This window comes from Andrena cerasifolii, chromosome 14, assembly GCF_050908995.1.
Source record: "Andrena cerasifolii isolate SP2316 chromosome 14, iyAndCera1_principal, whole genome shotgun sequence".
In the NCBI taxonomy this organism is placed as follows: domain Eukaryota; kingdom Metazoa; phylum Arthropoda; class Insecta; order Hymenoptera; family Andrenidae; genus Andrena; species Andrena cerasifolii.
Genome location: NC_135131.1, coordinates 7,118,184 through 7,137,890, shown reverse-complemented (window position 1 = coordinate 7,137,890; position 19,707 = coordinate 7,118,184). Strand labels below are relative to the sequence as shown.

At 43.4% G+C, this 19,707-nt stretch overlaps 1 protein-coding gene across 6 annotated transcripts; it reads left to right on the top strand.

Moving 5' to 3' along the window:
• Positions 1-97: 97 nt before the first annotated feature.
• On the top strand, positions 98-19,641 carry Rtnl1 (reticulon). 6 transcript variants are annotated; one of them, XM_076826178.1, is made up of 6 exons: positions 98-1,269; positions 7,613-7,648; positions 14,559-14,766; positions 14,855-15,063; positions 15,480-15,585; positions 16,078-19,641. In XM_076826178.1, the coding sequence occupies exons 1-6, from the start codon at positions 513-515 to the stop codon at positions 16,127-16,129; spliced, it is 1,368 nt and encodes a 455-aa protein (XP_076682293.1). In that variant the 5' UTR covers positions 98-512; the 3' UTR covers positions 16,130-19,641. The 6 variants fall into 6 exon arrangements, with proteins under 6 accessions (XP_076682293.1, XP_076682294.1, XP_076682297.1 ...); XM_076826180.1 differs by lacking the exon at positions 98-1,269 and adding an exon at positions 3,483-3,924; XM_076826179.1 differs by lacking the exon at positions 7,613-7,648.
• Positions 19,642-19,707: the final 66 nt, after the last annotated feature.

The following is a 19,707-nucleotide window of genomic DNA, read 5'->3' as shown; positions in this document are numbered from 1 at the left end:
ACGCTGGTTGGGGTTGCGCGATTCACTACCCCGCGTCTACACGTCCCTGGCGCAAACAGCGCTGGTGGGGAGAAAGCGCTCTCACGCACACCCTGCGAGATATTCTGTCACGTTCCGTGCTTCAGAATCGAATCCACCCGTGGATGAGCGAACGTTAAACCGGTTTTTATTTTTCAACGTTTGGTAACTTATTTGTTAGCGTTTAGAGAGGTAGCCCCGCTGCTTGCCAGCAGGTGAAAAGAGAAGTCGCGAAAGTTAACGCTCTGCCGAGTTCGTTAACTTTGAAAAATTCAGCAAAGTGAAACTTGTTCGGAACGGATTGAAACGTCAACATCATCGTCATCAGAAATATCGGGGGCCATTCTAACGTCGAGCGTGCCGATAGTTGGTGGAAAGTGCGAAAAAGCAGGCGGTCCATCCGTAAAAAGAACCAGGGGAAGGAATACTGAAAGCGTGCTAAAAGGAAAGTCGAATTCTATGACAGGATAATCGTCTCCTCGCGTGTATCAAAGATGGCCGAGTTGAAGGAGCAACCAATCAGGAGGGAGTACGATTCGATGGACGACATTGAGCACCTCGAGTTCGTTCAGGATGGACAATCGAGCCACCTTGAAGCTCACAGTACCAAACCGCAGGACAAACCGTTGCAAAACTTCGACATGGAGAAGGACATGATCAATTTCTCTCTGAGCGAGTCGGTGAGCGAATCCAGGGGCGAGGATTCTAGGAAAGCGACATTGTTACTGTTAGAATCGGAGAAGGGCACGCCGGCGAGCGGCGGTGATTTTGAGGTTAGATCGAAGGAACCGGAGCCGGACTTGTTAATGGGTAAGATAGACGACCAGTCGGAAGTATTGAAGATCGAGCCAGTAAGTAAAAAGGAAGAGGAGAAGCAGGATAAGAAGGCTGCACTAAAGGAAGAAATTACGATAATTAAGCACGCCGATCACGAGCCGGATATCGTTTCTGCTGTGGATAAAAAAACGGACGATCAATGGAACGTGATAGATATGCCCGAACCCGTTCCGCAGCCGAAAGCTCCGATTTCGAAGGAGGAGACGAAAGAGGAAAGTGTAAGTGGGTCTGTGCTCGCCGATTTGGAGAAAAAGGGACTAACCAGTGCGCCGGAAACCGGGGAGTCTGAATTCGAATCGGAAGTGGAAGCCTCGCCGGCGAAGAGTTTCAAACCGGTAAAACAAGAAACGAGAACAGATCGAGTGGAAGAGCTGGAAATCGCGCCAAAGGAGATATTCAGCAGCATGGGAACCGGTGAGTACAATTATTCATTGTGCTTTCTATATCGTAATCAGATTAGAATATCGCGGATCCTACTCGCGTGCACGTATCTCTACCTGTAAATGATTATTATGAGGAATTATTGCTGTATCACTGTACATCTGTATTTGGCGAGCTTTAAATAACCGTAGATTAGATTCCTCGCGATTAGATTAACGTTACGTTCTCGTGAGTGAAAAAAAAAATGTATCCAACGTTCAGCTAGTTTTATATAGCAGTGATATTTCTTCGTTACAAACACTTGCGATGCGACGACTCCATTAGCGACTTTCAAAGCCTCGAAAGCAGAAACGATTAGTACGATACGTTAATTAATTTAGCATCTTCGCACGAAGTGAACCACGCTTCCGCTTGGCTACAACGTCATTGCTTTTCTCAGCCGTAACGATGCAATTACTTATTCCAGACGCGTCTCATTCTTCTTCACGACGTTTTTTTGCTCCCGAGCCGGTTTAACGAGAAACCGATGTGCGAAAAAAATAATTCTGGGCAGTGCGATATTCATTTCTCAGTACCGTAGACCCTCTCACTCTACGTACATTGTTACGCAGACATAGTTGCGCATCGTTGGATTTACGATTTTCAACTATTGCGCAATTATTGCCGGTATTTACAACTTCTAGGTGAAAGAGATAACTGTGGGGTTATGTTGCTTCGTGCGAAGCTATCGCCATTAACGGTCTATTACATTGTGTACAGTTGCGTCATTCGAAATCAATCTTCGACTCGTGACTCTATCGTTATGATACAATACGGTGCGAGTCATTGTTCTCGGAGATAGCATCTTCCTACCGTTACATTCGTATATGACTTTACGATGAGTAACGGTAACCGAAGATTTTGCATTCAGAGTTCTCTGCAGCTTACATATTCATGGCTCTCGTTAAGTCAATCGCTAATTACCAACACCTTATTAGGTTAAGTTTATTCGTCGCTCCGCGATAAGGACTGATAATTCAGAGAAATCTGCGTTATCTGTTTCTCTTCTACACTTTTAACAAGACGATTAAGTTGTTCGTCGTATTATTTAATTTAACATTGTCGAAATTAAAGTGTCCAGTAGCCACGAGCTGCAAATATCGATTTCTCAGCGTGCAAATGTACGTCATCGCGTAACTATGTGCGAGCAACGATGTCGGTATGCGTCGAGCGACATTTAAACGTCACCGCAGATTTTGAATCTCTGCGACGTCAATTAGAAAGCTAATTCAATTCTTTTCCATTGACATTTCAAAGATGTATATCTCTTCAAGAATTTAATTTCGATGGAAATAATGGAGTGTTCCAACGGGTAGGAGGCAATATCTTTGGAAGTTTTTTGACTGACTCACGTCAGCAGCATGACGAGTGGACAAGTCGCAAGTGGTTACGACATGTTGCACCATACAAGAGGCTCGTATACCTCGCGTATGGTTTCCACGGTGGGTCGAAGTTACCCGTATCTTCCCTGTATATTGATCCGCAGCAGGGATACCTTACGACCTCTTTTGGTTGAGCCAATGGGAACACGCAGCCCATGGGAAAATAGAATCACGCATAAAACTACTCTACCATCGGAATGCAGGCGTTTATTGAAACCGAAGCAACGCTTACAAAATCATTCCTTCTGAACGGTTCACCGCCCAAGCAACTTTCTCGTTCGCAGTAGAGATACCTATTTTTACACGTGATTTCGAGGTGAAAAATTTCGCGTCTGACTCATGAATTATTTCCGATCGCGACAGATCACGTAGCTTCTTTCTTACCGCCTTTCTTCGAGCAGCGACAAAAGTAGCTTCGTGGAAACGTCAACGAGTAATATCATTTCTTCGCATCTTTAAATTTAACCAATAATGATATTGATTTGAAATTCACACAAAATGTTAGAAGAACAACCATCCTCTCCATTATTCGCATTAAAAGTAGACACCACTTTCCACTGTAATTTACCTTAAAAAACATTTCTCGCGTAGCATAGTGTTTTTCTGTTTCCGAAAATAGTTCCAAGTCTAGTTACAATTTGAATTCTCGCCCTCTGACGACGTACGCCTGAACTTATCCCTCGCCGCCGTCGTGCGCGCCATCTGTCGCGGCGGAAAGTAAGTAGCCGAGCTTCGGCGGATTCCGTATCAGTTCGCGCGGCGCGTCGATCGCGCGGCACCGTGGTGGGGGAATATCTGGAACTGTCCCGCGGGTCGATAATGGCCATCAGTCCTCTTCTTACCTCGAACGTTTCCGTGTCGGTCCGGAGTGACGCACTTATCTACTACGCGGGAGAGTTGTTTCTATTCGAGCCGCTCGAGATCGTTTTCCGTGTGCGAAGCCAGAGCCACGATCGAGTGCAGCGCGATAACTAAAGTCAGTGGAGGGAGATAGAGAAGTGAAAATAGCCTGACAAAAGGTTTGTGCCTCCGAGGGAAGTGCGTCGTTCGCGCCGTCGACTGTTGGACTCTGTCGGGGTAGTGCTCGAATGCGATTCGCTCTTGGCTCGATCGAGACGCAAGGTTAGGTGAAAAATGGAAGCGGAGCCGGCGGTATGCCCTGCGAATTTACCTGCGAAGGAGAAAGACGACACCGGCTCGGTATGCCAGAAACCGTGCTCCGTCGTGGCCAATGGCAATCCCTGCTTCTGGAATATTCTTGATCCATGTACGTTCGATCTTTTTGCATCCCTCTCGCTCATCTGACGCGACACACACGAGCCCGATACGTTACGGGGCTAGCTGCGTCACGTACTAGGTTGACAGAGTGCGCGATACGACTCTCGATTAGCGGGGCGCTCGCTGGCCGGGGCGATTTTTTTTATGCAATCAACTCATCTGTCACATAACGCACGAATACAAATCAAGTGTGATTTATCCTCGCGTATTACATGTGATCGCAAGTGGACTTCGTTCAGTCAGTCGCAGGGAAGTAGGGAGGTTAATTTTTATCGTAGCGAGTTAGACGAACCGTTATTTAGGGTAGAATAGGCGAAGCCACTCTCGTCGCTCCAACCACAGGAGTGTCCTTTACAATGTTAACCGGTCGCGTAGTAAGATTAAAGGAACTCAGTGGCGGTATATTCTGATCGAAAGCTTAGTTGAGAGTAATATCGTTAATCGTATCGAGCGTGGTAAATGCCACTGACGTAAGAATCTAACGGTACGCGCTTCTCGTACTATTCGTAATTGTACCATGAATTCAGTGAGTCAGAGGGTAAGAAGGAAGTATTGGATGTAGAAAAAGTTGATGTCACTCTGTGTATTTATGAGAGATCAGCAAAATTCTCAGGGTCGCGATGCTTAGGTGTAATCGTCCATTGAAAAGAATCTAGGGTTCCATTGAAAACATTGCAGAGTCACTCTCGATGTAAGACGAGTCTCTTGGTATAACCTTAATGTAGGCTAATTAAGGAATACATCGAGGTGCATTTAATTCCTTTTTGCAAAGCTAATACGCATCTATTGGTATTTACGTTTTATCATAATGTATTAATAACTTGTTTTTATCAGTAAAAAGTTTGCCGGTATTGATTGTTTTCTGCATACCGATGGGTACAGATTTTATTCTGCCCCAGCTATAATAATATACGTAGAGTCGGGTTCTGCTTCTTTTTTCTTCATTATCGTAAAGTTGAAGTTGTTACGAGTAGTACGAGGTTTTGTAAAGGTGGTACGGTTCCTAGTGTAACATTTGAAATGCAGTTATTCGGAGCAAACGTGAAAACGTTTGTTCGAGACATCGGTAGCAACCAAGGAAATTCTTAGAGCTGGCAGATATTACCTTGCGCGCTTTGCCAGTGATAAGATTAATAGATGAAAGATTATTAGAAGTATCTGTGCCTGTACAGTAGATTCAGTGAATTCCGTTTCGGTTCTAATTCATTCTTGCGTGCGTTTTTCTTAGTAAATTAGTATCTTAGAAATAGTTATTATGAGGTACGTAAATTAGTGTGCCTGTCGGTAATTTGCGTTAAAAACGACGAAAAAGATAAGGAGGCCGATAACTCTGTGGCCACCGGGTGCAACGACTGCACATGCGCAGTAGAAACGCGATTTTGTAAGTGGGTTATTGATCGACCAGTATCGGTTTTTATAAATATATTGCACGCGTATTATTGCGAATAGCGATTTTTGATAGAGCAGTAAGATTTTCGCGAAAGATTCTCAGGTGAAACGGAAAGAGTTGACGAGAACTTGGAGTCTCCCTTAAATTACTATTCGGTTATCATCGATCCTTAATTAACGTCGAATATTAGGCCGAATCGCGCAAATTACCGTACACACCTTCTGTAACATCAAACTCCAGTTGGACTTATCACTGACTTCGAAAGACGTTATCCGTTGGTAGATACGTTATCTGCGAGTTATTCATTGATTTAAAATAACAGAAAGACAAATAAATTGTGCGATTATATTTCTCTACACCCGACAAATCTGCTGCCAGCTACGATAGGTCCAACGCGTTCAGAAAACCTAGCTTTTATTAGAAAAGCCTCGTGGCCTCGATAGTAGGTAATTAACAAAACTCGCGAGTACGTCTTATATAAGACGATCAATAGTTTTGATTATCACAGTGGCGATTCAAGAGGTCCTTTCGATTTTAACTCCACTCAGTTTCGTATTTCGACGAGATACCGTAAACTGGGGGAACATTGGCAGGTTTTTCAGACATTTTGTTATATAATGTGAGATTTAAAATGTTTACATTTGCTTTAAGTATCCTATCATAACGTTGCATATTTTGTGATTGCACTGCAAGTGTTAAAATGCATAAAATTTGTGTCCTTTTCCTTCTTTAATGCATGCTAAAAACCTGCCAATGTTACCCCGGTACGGGGTAATATAAGTTTTACTAATCTGAAGTCAGTAAGATACACTGACCCTTAAATTTCTTTATTTTATTTTTTACATTTTAACTAAAATCTAATCGCAACATTAGCACACAATATAAATAGCATTAACAGGTTAAATTTTACTAATCTGAAGTCGGTAAGATATGTTATTAATAATACAATATATAACGTAACAAAGTTACCTATTTGCCAGTCGATTATTGGACAACATCTAAAGGCTGGAACATACACGTCGAGTAATTTAGTCGAGTAGCGAGTAATTTAGTAATTCACCATTGTTTTACTAAACTACTCTACTAAATTTTAGTGTTCACACGCGAAGAAGTACTAAATTACTCGCTACTCGACTTAAATTACTCGACGCGTCTGAATCAGTCTTAATCGCAAACGTTGAAACAATTGAACACCTAAAACCTCGATCTGGAATGCGAATTTACATGCTCATGCGCATAGCTGCGAATGTAACCCCGTGCTGCCAATGCTCCCCTAGTTTACGGTATCCTTCGTTTCGGAGAAAGCGGTTAATCAGCGAAGACTGCCCAATGTCCGTTGATTGCATTATTCGTAAGGATCAATAGGTGAAGTGAGGCGTAGATCTTAAGTGGATTTGCCTGAGCAAAGTACAGAGATAGGAGTCGAGGTCGAGAATTGCGTAATACTCCACGGTGTGCTAATTACACGGCGTGTCGCGAATCAATTACGAATCGTATTTAAACGATAGACGGTCCCTTTTCGCGACATTGCAACGCCACCCTAAAGTGTACGTAGCTTTAATATCAGATAGTTTCGCCGAGAGTGGATCTAATTATTTCGATCGGCGCGCACGCACGTGGTAATGAATTGAAATAGCAGTAGAGTAATTTTAACCGGGAATTATTTATTCCTATATAATTATTATTTTCCTATACACGACCAACGTTATTTACACGTGGAGCGTAGGAAAAAAACCTCACGCTTCCCTTGGACGACTCTAGATTAAGTGACATTGCGGTTGTCGATATTTTTTCTCGCGGCTCCTATGGTTATGCATTCAATGCTGACGCGATGCTTTTATACAATTCTCTTACTTTCCAGCAGAGTATCATTGCGATAGTAGCGCGGGTATCGTAGTTTGCAATCTCTACGGCACAGTTACAGGCTACTACTCTTATAACATTACAGACTAGTTTTTGTAGTAGCATTAGTAACTAATGGTTGCCAGACAATGTCATAATTCTTCTACGGACCTGTTATAGACATAGTAGTACTCTGTATGGTCATAGTGCCACTGGTAGCAACACGATACTTACCACCACGCGTCGTGCTCACATCTTATCACTAAAAGCCATCGTCGTTCTCTCTTTTTTTTCTTCACCTCGGTGTAAGACAGTTGTCATCGAGCACGAAAGCCTTTGGATTTCTTTTCGCCATTTATTCATTCCACGGATCATCGTAGAGTAGAAGTATACGTTATTCTGAAGACGATGGGAACTAACATAATCTCGATTCTGTTCTTTACAGACGCATGGTTTAACCCCGAAAGACTGAATCCAAAAGGTAAGACAAGCCTCGACGTCGATGTCCGTCTGCTTATTTATGTTCAGTCTTTACATGTGCTTGCCCTACCTACTTCAGTGTCTTTTATTTTAAAACCCGCCTCTGCGACATTAGCGTAGCTTAAAGCGACCAGACAAAAATGCCGGCCAAGTATTCAGCGTCTATCATATACGGGATGTGACCCCACTTCAACCTTTTTGAATCGCTTACCAAAGAACGTGTCCCAACGGCTGACTCCTTTAGTAAGCCTGATTAATTCTTATCGAGCAGAATTTAGGAGATACCAGATTCTTCTCGATATATTCCAGCGGATGTGTTGAGACAAGTTCAATTATTTATCGAGCAGATCAGTGATTCCCAACCCGTGGGTCGCGAAGTGTCTTCTCGGAGGTCGCCGCGGTTGTTTTTAGCTGATGATTTTTTTTAGCACTTATCTATTTTAAGAAAAGGAAGGGAATATTTACCGTAAATTATACAGTTGGGGCTCCTATGCAAGAAAATTCTCGCCGCCCAATTTGGGGGCCCCAAATTTTTGCACCTGTTTCCTATTTAAGGAGGAACACCACTATGGTGGCCGGAAAAGTAAACCATTCTTAAGAATTTTTTTCTGGAATAATTTACAGTTTTCATAGAATTTTTTTTTACCTACTTTTAGTACACTGTCTTAAGAGACTGTACAAAAAAAATAAATAGAAAAACATGCATCAATTTTAATATATTAATTAATCTTCTAGACCACCTACGCGAGTTGATCGAATGTGTAACTATGGAACAGCAGGTCCGAAATGAAATTTCATTTTTTTTTTAAATTTATGCGTACTTTTCTATTTATTTTTTTATATAGTCCCTGAAGACATTATATTAAAGGTAGGTAATAGAAATTTTCTATGAAAACTGTAAATTATTCCAGAAAAAAATTCTTAAAATCGACTTACTTTTCCGACCATCACAGCGGTGTTCCCCTGAATATACTTTGCCTTTGTGGGACGTTTATGTGGGAGTTGGATTCCTTTATTATTAACCCCTTCGGCTGGCACCCTTATGCGACGTATATCTTGCATAATGGGTGCCACTGGTTCTAGGGGGAGTCGCAGGTTGCTTGAATATAACAAAAGGGGACCGGGTCTGAAAAAAGGTTGGGAAACACTGGAATAGATAGCTGGAAATGACCAACGAAAAGCTTGCAACTGGATAATCAGCGACAGCCATTCGATACAATGTATCATGGCAAAGTCCCACTCGAATCGCTCGAAACCTTTGGACCGTCTAAACAGCCTTCCAACGACAATCTTTCGGAAAGAAATCAGAGATACATATTATCGAGCGACATGACCGATCCCGGAGATTATCTGATTCGCCTCAGCAATTGGAGCGCGTTCGTTGCGACCTGGGCATTTTCGAGAAACTCCTGCACAATTATTACACCGCCATTGAAAGTGTCTAAGACTCGATCTATTCGTTCAAACAAGATGTTGAGAAACCACTTGTGAATACAATGGGCTACTTTCACTGTGCTCTCTAACAAAGCCACGCCTAATTCTTATCCCTTTGTGATCCAATATCTTTTCCACGCTACCACCGCTGTCATTTATTTACCTTTAGCGCTGCCTCCCACTCGCTCCACCATATTTGTTACATAAGAAAAATCGGGCTTATCATTGCTGCAAGTGTCCCTTTCTTCCCTCTACTGCCAGGGAAATTGATTCGCCCGAACCCGCAGGGGAGCACATAATCCCCGCGTCGGTCAAGTATACTCTAAATCAGTCTCAGCCTGAAATTCGTTCGAGTTCACCGACCCGCCCGCCCATTTTTCCATCCATTTCCCCGACAATCGGTCGCCTGTTTCCAGCCTCGAGTCTTGCAATTAGCCTTTCGATGCCTTCGCGATGCTGCAACACACGGCGCATTGCATAACGCGCGCCGTCTGCGAGGCTTCGAGACCGCTTCTTGAATCATAGCTGCTCGTCACGCGACTGCGTCCGGTTAGCTTCCTTGGCGACTGCCGATGAGGCTGCTAGACGTGGGTAGCTGGTACACAGCTATACTCCTTGCGTACTGAGCAAGTGTTTTCTCCTTTAAGCAACAGCTACCCAGCTCCTTAATGTTTACGACACACTGCAATCGGCAGATTGCAGTCGGCTTTCCTCGACCATGCCCCCAGTTAATTGCACTGTGTTCTCGTAGTAGAGGTCGCGGTGCTTGATCCGAGACATCCGCGTGTCGCGCTCTGGGTCAGGGGTTCGGGGCAAAGGTCCGGATATTAGTTGGATTCTTAGACCGCGATGAAGAGTAAGGGGAAAAATCGAGGAATGTCCATTTTTCGTGATTTCACACGGTCTATGGTTGGATTCCCGTCCGTGATCCTGGCTCTGTAGCCGTTCCGATCTCGTCAGAGACGCAGCAGTCTCGTTCGACGGTACGATCCTCATCGGAACCAAGAGCAGCGTCCATTCGAATGCTCGAAATCCGTCTTGGCGGAATCCAAAAAAGCTAGAGACGATTGGCGGCCGTTGCGGCGGCTAAATATAGTATCCAGCCGGTTCGAGCTTGGTGCTCTGCCAGAAATCTCGACCAGAGAACTCTCGATTTCCCCCGAGTGCTCGGCCGCAGTCCGATACCGACGGAAGAGTGACCGCCTCTCCGCGCGACCTTTTCCCGCCGTTCGTCCTTCCCTCGAGCCGTCCTCGGCCGCCGCAGCCAACGGAGGGAGGAAGCCAGTGTCCAGCAGCGACGCGGAGAAACATGGCCATCAAGGGGGAGGAACGTGAGTACAAAGGGGAAAAAGGGTTTGATCGTAGACCCGGGGAGACTCCGCCGCCGGGCGTTGACAGACTGCCAGCGGAAGGTGGCCAGCCGCGCAGGCTCGTTACATCAGCGACTCCTGGGTGCGGTAGGTGGGAGGTTTTCGAAAAAGTTAATGATTTTAGCGTCGAGCTCGAAACCGGGCTCTACCCCTTCGCGGGCTCGACAGCCAGCGCTCCGGAGGGGTTCGATCTTGGACGCGGTGCGAATCGTGTCGCGAGGAGGTCCGCCTTTGAATATCGAGCGCTCGTAGTTTTGACGAGAGGTTGCGAAAGCAGCTCTCGGTAGAGGCGAGGATAGCGTCGGGATGGCGTTCGTTGTTAATCGAGATAGATGGAAATGGGAATTAAAGGGGGACTGCAAATTGGTCGCGGTGCGACGCTGGCATGGTACATTGTACCTGCTGTGCGCTTAGAAAGATTTTACTTTTAGATTGGAGCCGGTCCAACTCCCCGCAAGAATTCTTTGTTAAAATTAATCGAGACTATTGCCTAGAAAATTCATCAAAATGTAGACAAGAGAAGTTCGGCTGCTCCAAGAATTCGATTTTTCTTTTAAACGGTGCAGGTTTGTGGAGAATCTCGGTAGAAGTATCAGGGAACCTTTCGCTCGTGCCCATTTTCGGCTCTTCGGGGTGAAAACATCCTTTAAAGGTTAATGTGTCGTTTCCTACTTTCTTGTATATCTGGAACACTAATATAAAAAAATTATTACAATGAAAACTTGGTGGGGTTTTATAGGGCATGAAGCCCCGTTAAGTTTTCGTTTAATAATTTTTTCAAGATATATAAGAAAGTAGGAATCACGCATTAACGTTTAAGGGGCGTTTTCACCCCGCAGAACCGTAAATGGGCACAAACGTGAAAATTGTCCGATACTTCTATCGAAGCCCTCTACAATCCTGTACAGTTTAAACAAATCGGAATGTTCGTGTAGCCGAAGTTATCTTTTTAGTGACGCCTCTCCAGGAGGTTGCATTGCGTTGATTTCATTTCATACTTTCATTGGATCACTTTCTATTGTAATTAGTAATCGAAAGTTTCGCGTTTACACCAACCTCGAAGCTGCTGTCCCTTCTAGCGTGGCGAGCTGAGGAAAGTCTCTGTTATTTCGTATTTAAATTGTTTTTATTTTAGGAAAGGGGTGGACGCGTCACGACGAACTGTCCCAGAGGTAGAAAGCTTGCACGCTCGTGAGTTATGAATGATGAAAGGCGGAGGAGCCTTCGCAGCTGGGCGCAAAATAATGATAGCAGGGGGCCATTCGTCATTTAAAATTCGATGAGCCGTGTGTAATTTTCCATAGAAAGGGAAGACGCAAACGGAGGGTGGTCAGGTCGAGGGTAGAACCGTCGTCAGGTGTATTTCTGGGAATAGCGAGGGGGGTCGAGGCAACGGCCGACGCTGCGACGCCGGGCGTCGCACTACCGGCGACGACTTATTGATTTTCCGCCGCCAAACCCCGCCCGGCTCTTCCCCTCCATCTTTCCCATTTGGCACGTGAGGCTGGTGGACACGTCTTTCATCTTTCGACTACGTACACTTTTAGAGTCTGGGAACATTCCTATCTACACCAGCAACAAGGCTTCAGCCGCGTTCTTGAAGAAAACAGAGGCGATAAATCCACGGCCCTTGGGGAACGATGCCACTGGACGGTTTTGGAGAACCAGTGAAAGCACGAGGCAGAAGAGAAACATGTACCTAATGGAGCAGTACTCTGAATGAATGGATAGTTTAAGAGGTTACACCGCTTTGGAGCGTAAAAAAACAGCTGTCTTTAAGAGTTTTATTTTTGGGGAGAAAATGATAAAGAAAATTACAAATTCATAACGAAGCATTTATTGCACAGCTATTGAAGTACGCGAAAAAAAATTTCATTCTTTCTTTCGAACAAAATGGTATCGCAGGGACCAGTCCACGCGAGCTTCTTTCTGCGCAAGATAACTTCAAACCAGTCGGACCTAGACAAATAAACCCAACATTTTTATTTTCTACACGATATTTACAAAGTAAATATGTAGGGATTTTTTAAAGTATGGTTTTTTGTGGAAATGGTAAATATTTGAAAAATCACGTCGTTTTTTACCTAAGAATTTATCCCTACATATTTCTTTAGATCGTTAAATTGAAAAGATCCTCCGAAATTCTCAAGCGAATCCAATGGAAATTGTACAAGTTATGCTGCGCACCGATTGTGAAATCATCATTTCGAGAGGAACGCGTTTAAAGTATTTTTGCGACTATAAACTATCGTTTAAACGATGAAGTATTTTGCATTTTTGAAGCGTTGTAACCCCTTAACGAACGATTCTTTAAAATTCGGAGTCGTTATTGGAGACTTTCGAATTGATACCAAGTCGAACTTTGTATCGAACTATGCTCCCTTCCTTGTCTGCGTGGCAGAGTTGAGTTACGTTCGCGTATCGTAATCACACAGCGGAGACGTTCTGTATCGATTATAGCTTGCTTCTTCATACCTCTAAGCTTTTGTAAAGGCCGCGACAAAGCGCTATTTGACTGTGTTAGCGCGTTGTGCTCTTTCGTCTATCGATTGTTACTAATTTTACGGACGCCGCTTGGGAGCACTGCTGCCCGCGAATCTAGGCGTTCATTCAAAACGCTTCGGTTGATCCGACAGGTCTCCCATTTTCGATCGATCGGTGTACAGAGCGAGAATCTCGGCGAAGCTTCGTTGTCGACCAGTATATAAATCCTTCGATCGGGGATTGCGACAGGCGGCATAAATTCGTTTGGCAGAATCGCTCGAACAGTGGTGGACGGCGTTGCTGGGGGCCTTGGGGACGGTTTAATAGACTGTTCTTTTTGGATTAGAGACAAAGCCCGATGCTAATGCAAAATTCGAGGATCCACCAGCTGGCTATTATTAGGCCCCATTCAAGGCTGTTACATCAGCCGCTGCCATTAATCACTGCTCCTCTGATCCTTAATTACCGTGGAATATCTTGCTTCGGCCGCACGTGGACACGTATCTATCAACCTTTCAATTACCCCTGGTGCACCATTTAATTAACGCGTGCGCTAGAAATAATTAGGGCAGCCCTAGGTGGAATCTGCAACATTCCAAAGATTCGCTTCGTCCTAAATTGGCTGGCGATAATCGGTTTAAGTTCTCCAGGGGAGCCACGCTTGGTGTCGCGATCAAACGCGGCGCAGAGATAGCTGCTGAATGACTCGATTTATCTGGCCTCGAAGATAGAGAACACTTGGCTGTCTTTTATCGTTATTCCACTGACACCACACGCTCCCTTCCTTGTCCCCGTTCGTTCTCCCACTTCGCCGACCCCTCCTGTACACGTATGTGTCTCGATAGTATCATGAGGCAGTCCCATGTGCAAAAGAAACCTCGAAAGAGGAGGTAGCTCGCTGCGAAGCTTTCCTCGTTTCCGAGTGGTCTGCCAAGTCGCAGGTGGAGAGCTTGCCGAACGAAAAATGTCACGGAGGAATAACTTAAGGGCCCCCGTGGACGATCTGCCAGAGAAAGGTCCCGGTGAGTCCACCCTCGGTTTTCTTGTATTTCTGGAGAAAGGATCCGGTTCTCGGCTGCCCCGAGTAACATATGGCACGCGCCACCACGTGCTCGCCGATCTCACCTGCGCTTCTTTGTCGCTGGACACTTCAATGCTAATGAGACGGGTATGCGTAATGAGTAATCGAGAAAGGCGTTCAGTAGCGTGCCACTGAACTTGTCTCAACCTTCCACTAAATGCTGCGCTCGGTAGCTAGATTCTGTTAGACAGTAAGTGACCTGAAAAAATTGGTTATCCATCTTCGAGGTGATTTGGTTCGCCTGGAAGTTATAATCGGATAAAGTGTAAGGCACTGAGGCTATACTCGCGAAGCCTGCTTGCTGTGTGCTAGGCGTATTGATATTTTTAGAGGTAGATCCAGTTTGTGTAGTTTCTAGGGGCCACCCTGTATATGTACCTTGCAAACCCATTGCTAGATTGAAGTGGAAAGGGTCGAATAAATATGTCACACCCATATCGCTGCAGCTTTATTTCAGTGCGAATGCGAAAGATCTTAATGTAACTGTTATGTAATTGATTGGAAATGTGGAGTTGCTTGAATCGTGTCTCTTTCTGTTTTAGTGGCAGCTTTAATCTACTGGCACGATCCAAAGATAACAGGCCCCGTTTTTGGATGCATACTTAGCGTGCTCCTCTCGCTGGCCTATTTCAGTCTGATAAGCGTCCTTGCTTATCTGTCTCTCCTAGTCCTCACCGGTACCATTGCCTTCAGGATCTACAAGACCGTCCTCCAAGCTGTCCACAAGACTTCCAATGGGCACCCCTTCAAGTAGGACCTTTAAGCTAAAATTAGCAGCTCCTTTGACGTCAAGGAACGCCAAGTGCGAAGCTTAATAACCGATTCCTTCCGATTTCAGGGACATCTTGGACCTGGACTTGACAGTACCCGCGGAGAAGGTGCACAAAATCGCGGACGTAGCCGTTGCACACGCGAATGCAGCGGTCAGCGAGCTTCGCAGGCTCTTCCTCGTCGAAGATTTCGTTGATTCGTTGAAATTCGGCGTTCTTCTCTGGTGCCTCACCTACGTCGGTTCTTGGTTCAATGGCATGACTCTGATAATAATCGGTAAACCTCAGCTTACCTTTACCTTAAGACGAACCGATTCGTAGTAGCCTGCAATAACTTATTGTATCTCGAATCTCGATGGAATAGCTCTCCTATGTAAGCAGATAGGGGAATAGTTGTACGTATATCGGTTTTGCAAAGTATTAATAGGACTGACGTTTCGACGGAGCATTCTGTGACGAGATCATAAATTCGGGGTTTAACGCGTCTCTGCCGAGTCACCGAGATGGCTAATGAGGTCATTGTTCCCGTTCAGCTACGTCAGAGCTCCGAAATTGTATCTAGAATAGACGCGTTCATTCAACTCTAATAATAGCTTATTGTTAGAAAAGTGCGACGATATTCAGAAGAATTGTGCATGCTCCTATCTCTGTTGTCGCAAGTATTGAACTCGTTTTTTATCGATCTTGTTTTAGAAGTGATTGCCCTTTTCACATTGCCGAAGGTCTACGAGACAAATAAGGCGCAGATCGATCAGAATCTAGCCCTGGTGCACGGCAAGATCAACGAGCTCACCGCCAAGTAAGCGTCATAACTATTACAAACGTAAACGAGAAAAAAGCAACTTTGTTACTCTCGCGCTCTTGCACTTCGTTGTATCACGGTTTGCAAGTAGCATGTGCCTTGCGTGGGCAGCCAGCCACTTGGGGCATTGAATATTAATGCTGCTTCGCAACGAAGCATATCGGGTGGATACAGCTGATGTCCCCCCCGACGCCATAGGCAATCATCGTGTCGGGCATAGGTGTCCATGACGGCGTAGTGCATAGTCTATTAAAATAATTTCTAAAATTGGCTCTTCACTAGGCGAAAGGGGAGGTAGTTCTAGCTGATCTAAAGTAACCCACTCGTAAGTCTATAGAAATTGTTGCGCTATCACCGCAATTGCTCATTATCACCTGTCTTTTGAAAAGGCAGTGGAACGTGAGTTTGCGAATTCTGATTCAGGATTGCTTTTGAATCTAGATTATTCGACAGAGTTTGTAAAATATCGGCGTTTAACTACTGTTTCAGGGTGAAAGTGGCGATACCGCTTGGCAAGAAAGAGCCAGCGAAGGAAGAATAAACGCAGGAACATGTAACCACGCGGGGCGAAGAACTTAAGCGAGTCTGTCGGGCAACTGAGGAATCCATGCAGGGGATGGGAAACAAGAACGACCTGAAAGGGAAAAGGGGAGGGCCGCGGGAATAAAGCGAGGAGTACGGTTCAGTGGGGAATGACGAGAATGAAATAGTGCGAAGATGCAGGAAAGACATAAAGATGGAAGGATATGAACGAAACACAAACGTTAAAAACAAGAATATTATACTACGAAACGAATGATACACAGAAAAGTTCTTAGCGTGATAAGGGTTTAATAAATGAGGTAAAATACTTTTTAATTTTTGAAATTATCATGACGTACGAAAACAATTATAAGAGTCGCTACAATAGAGGCATGGCTTAAAGGAAAAGGAACTGTAAAGAGGGAGCGTTTAATACATAATAGAGTGAAGGGAGAAAATGCAGAAGAATCAATAAAATAAGATTGTTTCCGAAAGAATGACCCAGGAGAGAATGTGAAAGCTGAGATGAAAGCATTGCAATAGATCAGAAATGGCAACGAGAGGATCCAGAGGTGTGTAAGGGAAGAGATTAAATATTTAGATAATGGCGATTGGATTTCATTGTCCGACGACGTAATGCGAGTTTTCCTTTCCCGGATCTGCACGGTGCCCCTGTTGATGGAAATAAACAGGAGGAAGTAACGTTTAGCGATCGCGTTAATTCGTTGCGAGGATAAGAGGCGGATAGAGTTCTTTAGTGTACTCTATACGAGACCGTGAACGGTGCAATGCGTGTGTCTCTTAGGGGTTTCTCGGGTTTTCTTTTCTTTCTATTTTTTTTTTGTTCTTTTTCCTCGCACTCTCCCATACCAGTCCGAACTGAATCTTCTTCAGTTACGGAATGACATGCGGCCCCATTAAAATTAATAGTCGCTCGTTCTCAAAACATTTGTTTAAACCGCGGTAAGAGGAATGTCGAATGTTTTTCATGCGGAAAGATAAAAAGAGGTGCTTTTCTATAGTCTTTAGTAAACTCGCCTTCTAATTTATAGTTCTTATACAGATTCAATGGTGGGTTTCGAAATCTAAAACGTGAAGAATTACTGCACCGGGAAATCATATTTTTAATGGTAGGACTATATATTCAAATGAATCCATTTCTCTTTTCCAACAGCTTTGTGAAGATCGTACACGCATGATGTGTGAAACTTGAACTATTAACGTTACGGTATGTGCACACAGTGAACGTGGATCACGCACGACTATGTTCAGACGTTAGAAAACAGATTTTCTGTTTATAGAATTCGGTCGATTATAGAATTTCGGTCATTTTGTTAGGGGGAACTGATCTAAAATAATTACTTTAACCATAATCAGGTTGAAATCTGTATATTGTCGGTTATTTTAAAACATCTTAAGCTTCTATAAGTTTTGTATTTTTAATTTTCAAAGAAGAAGATGGTGCAATTCTACTTAAGTGTATGATTTTAGGTCAGTTTCCCGAGCTTTTGTTGTTGGATACTACTTTTATTTTCTTTCTGCTTTGTGTACATATACATACTATATTTTTTAATCGTTTGTACTTCAGAGATCAAACGAAAGTACGGGTCCTTTAATAAAAAATATTGTTTATAGTCTATTAAAAATGGGTTCACTTTTGGAGAAGTAAAGATGAATCGATCTTTTTGTTCTTTCACACATCTATCTGAACAACAAATTAATTTTACGAATCATTGTTTTTACAGCTTTTCAAATATTTTTGTTGGTAATATATGTAGTGCCTTTTCAAAACTGTTGTCCGTTTATCTATTGTCTACACTAAAGCCTCTAGCTCTGTTACCACGGAGAAATGAACTGTTAATGGTTAACAGTAATACTCAAATACTATATAATGAGTTTTTACTTTGCGCTTATTGGTTGCCTTAATAATAAAAATTCTGTTTTTTTTATGCAAGGAGGAGAGTGTGTATGCATGCGTGCGTGTGAGAAAGAGAACAAGAGAGGAAGAGTGTGCGAAAGAGACAGAAGTTTGGAAAGTTTATTACCAATTGTTAACTGTATTGCGAATGTTACACATTTATCTTGAATACTATTGTACAGGTCCTATTTAATTAAAGAACCGATTAACTTTTAATATATTTACGAATTAAGGTGTTTACGCCGCTTGCGCTTAGGACATTTACGTACGATTAATTTTTTACCAATTGTATTCAAGGTTTACTTAAAAATAGGCGGACTTGCATTAGATTTAAACTTTCTCTATCTAAAGCAAAGTAGTTTCTGTTACGTTAGAAGTTGAAGCAGTTACAATCTACGTAGGACCCAATTTAGTTACGTTGCGTGGAATTCAGTTCTATCTCGTTGAGATTGGCGAAAGAGTATAAATTGTTGTTTCGGGAGAAATGCGAGATTCATGGTGAAAGGTGTCACTTAACGAGCGATGTCCTCGATAGATTTTGTTCCGAAGCTTTCGTTTCATAATCTATTATTATCAATTTCATATAAGATCCTTACACTTCAGAATTTATCGCCGGTTGAAAGTATATTTCCCGTTGATACAAAAGTCTGTTTTATCAGCGTGGTTAGCTTGTCGCGCCGCTTTATCGATCGTTATTTTTGGGGGCATTCTTACCGACAGGTTTACCATTTAAATGAAAGATGTTTTGAAAAATCGAACCGACTCGGTTAATTAGTGGGCCCGCATGTCGATCGACCTCTTGATCATCGATCATTAACAATTCTTCAGGATCAGTGAGAATGGCGACGAATGAATGTTGCGTGTGCGCGTAAAAATAAAAAATGACGCCGCCAGTTTTTTCTTCGGCGTCTCGAAGATTTTTTCTTCGATTAATACAATTATCGCTATCACATTACTAAGTGTAACTATATGGTTAAACATTACGGTGGAAAGTTGTTGGCTGATTTGCGAGTTTTTATTACAATAATATCGTTTCGAGTAAATCGACGATGGTATTGAAGTTCCATTAGAACTTTCTTAAATCGTGTCCGATCGTTGACCATACTTTCACGAATACACTCGATCGCTCTCAAATTTCAGAGTCCTCAATTTTTGCGCCTGACATTGTTCTACAGAGTGATTTGAAACGGAGCTCTTTCGAGCTTTCAAATCTTCCAACAATGACTACCATTCAACACGATCATAGGTTCTTGTAATACGTGCTTTAGAACACTCTGTACAACGTAGGATATTTCAAAAGTTGGACACTCTTAAGTCGCATCGAAGTGTGGGGTCTACAGCCGTGTGCCCTTTTCTTTAACGGTGACACGATTTAATAGAGCCTCGGTGAAACTTGCCCGGTACCATCGTCGTTCTTTACTTCATAATATGATATCCGAAAGGAGACGACTAGAATGGAGAAAGAAATGCTAAGAATATGGATAGAGAGGCGGAAGGGGAGTCCTTTTCAGAATGCGACTTGTAATATGCGTATCGCTTATTGACGTTTTCATTATTGCATCTGCATCCGCACGATTAATTTATAAATAAATTATATTAAATAAGACACTAAACGGGGGGTTGTCTCTGTTTCCGGTCCTCTAATTTCTTCGAACCGAAGAAATCCATTCAGTTTATTA